Genomic DNA, 8010 nt, shown 5'->3' with positions numbered 1-8010 from the left:
TAGAACACTACATTGAGTTGAAAGAAGATGCCAAACTGGTGGCTCAAAAATTGTGATGATTGGGAGTAGTAAAACATGATGCTTTGCTTGAAAAGGTAACCAGGTTGTTAAAAGATGGATTTATTTACTATGTCAAAAAGTTTGAGTAGGTTTCTCTTGTGGTAGTTACTCCTAAGAAGAATGGTAAATGGTAGGTATGTGTGGATTATAAACCACTCAATGCAGCAGCAAAGCGGGATCATTTTCCCCTACCCTTTCAAGATGAGATTCTTGATGAAGTGGCTGGTCATGAGCATTATACAATGTGTGATGGTTATTCAAGTTATTTCCAAATACGGATTACACAAGAAGATCAGAAAAAGACTATTTTCAATACCCCTTGGGGATGTTTTTCTTATCGTGTGATGCTTTTTGGATTGACAAATACTCCTTCGACTTTCTAGAGGTATATGAATTACGTTTTCAGCCATTCTATTAGGGTATATATTGATGACTTTTGAGGATTCCAACAGCTGTAGATATTCCACACATTCTTCAATGTTGTCAGGTGATGAGGTATGTGGTGGACGCTTTGCACATGACTTGACTGTTAAAAAGATCTTACACCAGGCAGGATATACTTGGCCTAGTTTACATGTTGATGTGGTTCATTGGTGTAAAACTTATCATGCTTGTCAATTGGCTGGTGATAAAAGATTGATATATGGATCGAGACAACCTATTGTGACTTATGGAACATTTGATAAATGGGGTATTGATGCCATTGGACCTTTGCCTAGGACCCAAAAATGGCAAAGTTTACATTTTGGTTGCCATGGATTATATGACTAGATGGCTTGAAGCAGCAAGTGTTTTAAGGGTGCTAGAAATTGTAGTTTCTAGCTTCATTTTTTCTTATATTTGTTGCCATTTTGGCACACCTTTGGAGTTGGTTTCTGACCGTGGCCTAGGTTTTCGCGAGAAGGGATATTGAAGTAAATCCTTGATAAACTCAATATTACACATTGATATTCTACTCCTTATTACCCACAGTGTAATGGTTTACTGGAAACAATTAATGGTATTTTATGCAAAATTACAGCTAAACATGTGGAAACCAAGCCAAGAATTTGAGATCAACATTTAGATGGGGCACTCTGGGCATATAGGACTACCTTTAAAGCCTCTAGACAATTCACTCCTCTTCATCTTGTTTATGGATAAGAAGCACTTACTTCTATTGAAGTTGATGTACTGAGTGTTGAATTCTTAAAGAAGATAAACAGGGACCCTGGTGATGTGTTTCAAGATCGACTCATAACCTTTCATCCCTTGGAATTGGACAGAGAAGCTGCTAATTGAACACTTTATCACTAGTTCTCAAAATGCTAAAGAGAAGTTTGATTCTTTACTTAAGGCAACATGTTTACAAAAGATATGATAGCCACCTCGACAACCGCTTTGATGCCAAATTTTTACAACGTTGGGAATGTCCATTCATTATCAAAAAGGTCTATGACAATGATAGTTATATCAACTTATCGATTTATCGGGCCATGTGCATGCTACCCCCGTAAATGGTTGACAGCTTAGACCTTACTTCACTAGTTTTGGACATATCTGGCATGGCAATGGAAATTATGAGGAGCACATATCAGCAAAGAAGCACGTAAGGCATGAATGCCTTATTTCTTTGGGAGATGGCTGACATGATTGAGATTTTTTCCCCTCTTTTTTTGGACTTCATGGGAATAGCTTTGAAAACATTAGTGAGGTTTAGTTATCTTGTTTGGCTAATAAATGTATAGGTTCATTTCATATTGGCATTTGAGTGCTCTAGGAAAAAGCTTTGTATTTTTTTCTTGGACAAAGAGTGGAGGGGTTGTTTGGGGCTCTTAATGGGCGATCAAAGTTTCCTGGCGTGCAGAGCTGACCACTTACTTAACAACTGAAACAAAAGGCTTCCGTCTTGGATCCCTCCCCATGGCATGTAGAGACATGGACTTCTTATGGAAGGAGTACTTCAGGGATCCCTCCCAATGGTGGGACAATCGAACCAGCAAGGTAAGCACTGCTTTATAATTACATGAGCGTACACGAATACCTATTGGCTTTCCTGAGTATTGTTGTGCATCACAGAGAAGCCCAAGATCCCCAGACTTCAAACATAAAATGACAAAGGAGTCGCTGTGGATGGATGGCTGGTCCAATCCATCTTGGGTCCAAGAGGAGCTCAGAAGAAGAGGACTGCAACGAGAGTTCTGTGTGCGGAAGGATAAGTGGATGCTGAAGGCCAAGGAAATGCACCACAAAGCACGACAAGGAGATAGCAACAGCAACCACCAGGAGTTTCAAGAGGATACTGCTCTTGTAGCCTTACTAAAGGCTTGTGCCAAGAAAAAGGACCTGTGCAAAGGCAGCAGAATACATGCTGATATTCTCAAAAGGGGCTTGCTTGGAAAGAACATTTATGTAGGCACTGCCCTTCTCAATATGTATGCCAAATGTGGTGCACTTGCAAAAGCGCAAGAAGTATTTGATGAGCTTCCAGTTCGGGATGTAGTCTCCTGGAGTGCCCTGATTTCAGGATATGCCCAACATGGGCATGGTCATGAGGCTCTGAACTGCTTTGGACATATGCGAGCGGAGGGCCTCTCCCCAGACGCAGTCACCTTTATTTGCATCTTGAAAGCATGCGGCAGCATAGGAGCAGCTGAGAAAGGCGAAGAGATACATGCTGAGGTCGTCAGGCAGGGCTTATTAGAAAAAGATATTGTGCTTGGCAATGCGTTGGTGGATATGTATGCCAAATGTGGTGCACTTGCAAAAGCGCAAGAAGTGTTTGACAAACTTCCAGTTCGGGATGTAGTCACCTGGAGTGCCCTGATTGCAGGATACGCCAAACATGGGCATGGTCACGAGGCCCTGAACTGCTCTGGACGGATGCGAGAGGAGGGCCTCTCCCCAGACGCAGTCACCTTTACGTGCATGTTGAAAGCCTGTGGCAGCATAGGAGCAGCTGAGAAGGGCGAAGAGATACACGCTGAGGTCATCAGGCAGGGATTATTGGAAAAAGATATTCTGCTTGGCAATGCGTTGGTGGATATGTATGCCAAATGTGGTGCACTTGCAAAAGCGCAAGAAGTGTTTGACGAGCTTCCAGTTCGGGATGTAGTCTCGTGGAATGTGCTAATCACAGGATATGCCCAACACGGGCATGATGATGAGGCTCTGAACTGCTTTGGACGGATGCGAGAGGAGGGTCTCTCCCCAAATGCAGTCACCTTTACTTGCATGTTGAAAGCCTGCGGCAACATAGGAGCAGCTGAGAAGGGCAAAGAGGTACATGCTGAGGTTGTCAGGCAGGGCTTATTGGAAAAGGATTTTGTGCTTCGCTCTGCGTTGGTGGATATGTATGCCAAATGTGGTGCACTTGCAAAAGCGCATGAAGTGTTTGACGAGCTTCCAGTTCGGGATGTAGTATCCTGGAGTTCGCTAATCGCAGGATATGCCCAGCTTGGAAAGGTTGAAACTGTTTTTGACTCATTCAACAAAATGATAGAAGAAGGTATAGAGCCAGATCTGGTCACGTTCGTTGTTTTGCTTACTGCGTGCAGTCACACAGGTCTAGTGGATGAAGGGCAAATGTACTTTGAGACCATGAGCACAGTCCATAGCCTCATCCCAACTTTAGAGCACCACACTTGCATGGTTGATCTTTTCAGCCGAGCAGGGCACTTCGACAAGGCAATAGGAGTAATTGAGAAGTTACCACCTTCTGATTGTCTTCCGCTTTGGTCTGCGCTGTTGGGTGCTTGTCGAAAATGGGGAAATGTGAAGCTTGGAAGATTGGCCTTTGAACATGCAGTACAATTGGATGAAAAGGATGCCGCAACATATGTCTGCATGAGTAATATATATGCAGCTGCTGGCATGCGAGAGGAAGCAGACAAGGTTGAAGCGATGAGAATGGAAAATGGAGCATGGAAGATGCCAGGACGTTGTTGGTGGACTGATGCAAGTGGAAATGTTCATTCGTTTATTGTCGGGGATGACAGCCATCCCCAAGGCAAAAATATCTATGCGAAGCTAAAAGACATTGGTCAAAAAATATCGCAGGAAGGGTATTCCCCAGGTTTGCATTGGGTGTCACAAGGCATTTCAGATGATGCAAAGGAAGATGTGCTATGCAGGCATAGTGACAAGCTGGCCATTGCATGTGCCCTCATCAATACACCTGAAGGGACGCCTATATGTGTTACGAAGAACATGCGTGTTTGTGTTGACTGCCATTTCGCTACATCGCTTATATCAAAAGTGGAGCAGCGCAAAATTCAGGTCAAAGATGCGAACCGCATCCACATTTTCGAGGATGGAAAGTGTAGTTGTGAGGAATATTGGTGATGGTAGTGCAACTGCCTAGACTTCTCTTTATTTCACTCCAAATTTTGTTGCTAGACTGCTGAGGACAGAACTCTGCAGTATGCTGAAGTGAAGCATTTGTTCTCCTTTTAGCCTTTTTTGCATATCTAGGACTCTAGAGGTGAGTTGTGCAGCAACTATTTTTTTGGCTCTCTCTTTATTGTGTAGCAACTATTTTTTTCCTGAGTTCAAGTCTCACCGTTGGTCGTATATGCCCTCATGTTGCATTCTACTGACGTTAATACCTTTCTCTCTCTCTCTCTTTATTGTGTTGTATTGTTTCGTACAGTTGTTTTAATCAATAGTCTTCCAGAATCATTGAAGTACATCCTACCTCCGAGTGTGTCAGCTCAAACCAGTTTGATATCCTTTTCTCCATAGGATGCAATGTTCACAATGTGGTTTTGAATATCATTAGACCTCTATCTTAGAACACTCCTTCCATGCCTCTGTATTCAAATGGGTTGAGATGGGACATCATTTAAACTGCAGGCAGGGCTCCCACTAGCTGCTACACCTGAAGCTCCAATCGACTTGGTTGCAATGCCTAGTCCTACAAGGAAAGAGTAGAGAACATGATAAAGAAGTCTCAGGAGCTAAGAGAGGGAATTGCCTTCCCCAACCCCAAGTATTAGCTTGTCCACACACACACACAAGTGGATTGCAAGGGAGAATGAGAGTAGAGAGCACTCAATTTGTTGCACAAATGGGAAGGATGGTTACACAATGGAGAAATCGACTTATATACTTCATAAGTCATTTCTCACTAGGTCACTTGGGAGTAAGTTGTTAGCGGATGGAACCACCCGTAGTAATATTAGCCTTGGTAGTATCTTTTCTTTTATAAGAATCAATAAAGTACGATGTTGGTTGAGCTCAATAGGTGACAACCAAGCGATTGCGACCACTTGTATATCCGAATAGTTCATGTGATAGTAGGTAGTATTATTTTGTATCCGTATATAATCGGCATGTAAGAGTCTTGCAAATAGTAGATGAATCGGTACAAGTTAGTTTTTCATCTTGAACATTACCTTTGTTATGTTTCTTTAATCAACGCTATTAAGTATTGTCAATCCAGATAATTATATGAGTGTCGGCTAATCCATTAATACTTTTGGCGACACTATTGCATCGGAATGCTTGGAAATGTTATGGTTTTCTTACTTAGTATGTCCACTGTTGTCTTTCTTTGTCTTGTTCCGGTACTGTATCTGAATACTTGAAATGCTCTAGTTTTCTTACTTTTTTGGGTGCTAGGATGGAGTGGTATGTATATTTTTCGTTTGGGTGAATAGTTTGCCACTCCTAGTAAAAGTTCAAATTTTGTATTGTTTGTTTTTTATTTTGTCTGTCCGATGTTGTCTTTCTTTACCGTGTTTGGGCTCTTCTCTTCTCTCTGTTGATGTGTATGGCTTGCATTATAACATTTCATTTACCATTGCACATGTTACCATCCGGTTGCCTTGTTTTTGGCACTTGGAGAGTGGTTTTATCCCCAATGTCGTAATGCAAAAAGTATTGCTCGACTAAGGCCTAGGAAGCATGTACTTAATGGAGGCTAGGAAACCTCAAGGGTTGTCAATCCTTAAGTTTCAACATGGCCAATGCTTGGAATCCTTCTGCCAAGCTCAAGCAAGGGGATAGCTATAAATAGCTCCCTCTTGAATCTTTTTTCTCACTCTCTGTCACTCTCAATTGCTAAGCAAGCAAGCGCTCCAAGCTCATGCATATAAACACCCCCGATCACTCCAAGCATGCATGCATGCTAGCCATGTAATCACAACACAAATGTTCAACATAGAAGAGAAGATAGGAAGAAGACAAGATAGAACTCCAAGTTTCACTATTGCGTAGGTACAAAAATGAAATTCATGTCCAAGGAGTTGCCTTATATGCATAGTGTAGTGCCCACAACCCGGAGCTAGTATTGGTGTCCCTTTTGCACTAGAAGGGTATTACGAACATTCTACATGACCTAGACTCAAAAGGGCAACTTATTGGAAATGGTATTACTCCTTGAATGGAGAATTACATTTGTTTATAAATGTATGATTACAATGGCAGAAAAATGAGGTGGTATGGAGTTAACACTTCCCCCTGCCTAGGCCACTTCCGTGATGAAAAAATCATGGAACTGTGAGCGGGTGGAGGGAGAAGTTTCGAACAATGTTATGTCGGAGGAGCGGGTTAATGGAGAATGGTATAAATATCTTTGGATTGGAAAAATTATGTAAGGAAACACTCCTCGAATGTTTGGAGATGGTGTCAGGGGAGGAATCTCATCCTTTCATAATAGCCATATATCCACCGAAACGTCAGGTTGATGTCGAAGTCAAATGCTAATTGTTGAAGTTTGATTTCATAGTAGTTGTGCCGGTGTCTGAACTTCTTGACGTCTTCGAAATCTTCCAAGAAAAAACAAAGGGTTTGAAAGATTTTGCATGGCATTTGCACATGGAAGTCTTGTGGTCTGTGTGTATTGGCCAATTTAATTATGCATCACCTAGAGCATCCATTGCTTTGTGGGTACTTCACCCAGTGGGGGTCATGGGAGCTATGGTGGGAAGCTGATAAGATATACGTTGTTGGGCTCGAGATCTTTGAATTTCCACCACAAGCAGATCCTTTGGACTGGCATGAACTTCATATCAATTCATTGGGCGTGAGGTGTTGAGGTATCAAGCTCAACTAACGCTTTGGACATTAATGACCCACCTGGGTGATAGCTCTACACTTATGCCATTGGCATGGTTGGTGGAGATTATGGTTGATATGCGCAAGTGGATGACAGGTTATGTGACAGCCACATTTAGACTACTAGAGTATGTCATAGTTATAGCGCCAGTTCATATAGATGGATTCTCATTATAGGACCGTATTATGTTTTAGTTGAAAATTTTTACAGATAATATACTCTTATCTTTTATATATTATGTGCATTGAGTGAATAATAAAATTGAAAAAAAAATCAGCCATCCATCTCTCTCTCTCTCTCTCTCTCTCTCTCTCTCTCTCGTGCTTGTGTGTGTGTGAAGAAGCTTGTAAGGAGCTCTAGATGACCCTCTTCCCTGCATTTTTCACATGGTATTAGAGTAATAGTTTGCAAACAAAGGTCAAGAGGCAAGCAAAGGAAGCAATACACATGTAAGAGTAATTCATCTCTTTCCCTTTGATTTGGAAGCAAATCTTTTCAAGTAGCCGGCTGGTTAGGGCAATGATAGTAGACACAACACGAAAGTCGATGTTTCAGATTGGGTTATCCTCTTGGGTGAAGAAAGATGACACTATAGTGTGCTTTTTTTGGTTGTGCAGTGTTTTTGTAAATGTTCTACAAATTCCATTATGTGCATTGGTGAATGTAAAGTGCTTACACAATATTTTAAGATCTACATATGTATTGTAAATCTGTGTAAGTGACTGGTGTGCATTAAGTGGTTACATAAATGGATTTAGAAAACTGCTGGTTATTGTGTATATATCTATGTGAGACATAAATTACAACAAATTGTAAATTTGATAAGAGTGCGAAAATTAGCAAGTTCTAAGAATAGGTTATTATAGGTCAACATGTCTGACAGCTTATCTCAAGTTGTTAGTGTGAGAAGC

At 41.5% G+C, this 8010-nt stretch overlaps 1 protein-coding gene across 1 annotated transcript; it reads left to right on the top strand.

Annotated features, from left to right (window-relative positions):
* Window positions 1-1793: 1793 nt before the first annotated feature.
* Window positions 1794-4609, top strand: LOC147617156 (putative pentatricopeptide repeat-containing protein At3g15130). The gene is made up of 2 exons (XM_086776756.1): window positions 1794-2043; window positions 2119-4609. The coding sequence occupies exons 1-2, from the start codon at window positions 1963-1965 to the stop codon at window positions 4381-4383; spliced, it is 2346 nt and encodes a 781-aa protein (XP_086632882.1). The 5' UTR covers window positions 1794-1962; the 3' UTR covers window positions 4384-4609.
* Window positions 4610-8010: the final 3401 nt, after the last annotated feature.

This window comes from Cibotium barometz, chromosome 37 (genome assembly GCF_041138505.1).
Source record: "Cibotium barometz isolate CiBa-2024 chromosome 37, ASM4113850v1, whole genome shotgun sequence".
Lineage (NCBI taxonomy): Eukaryota > Viridiplantae > Streptophyta > Polypodiopsida > Cyatheales > Cibotiaceae > Cibotium > Cibotium barometz.
This window is presented reverse-complemented; position numbering and strand designations above follow the sequence as displayed.

Bases quoted from the DNA above. Each gene is read 5' to 3' on its own strand.
- LOC147617156 (XM_086776756.1), top strand. From the start codon at position 1,963: ATGGCATGTAGAGACATGGACTTCTTATGGAAGGAGTACTTCAGGGAT. The intron at 2,044-2,118 runs GTAAGCACTGCT...TGTGCATCACAG, and splicing joins GGGACAATCGAACCAGCAAG to AGAAGCCCAAGATCCCCAGA.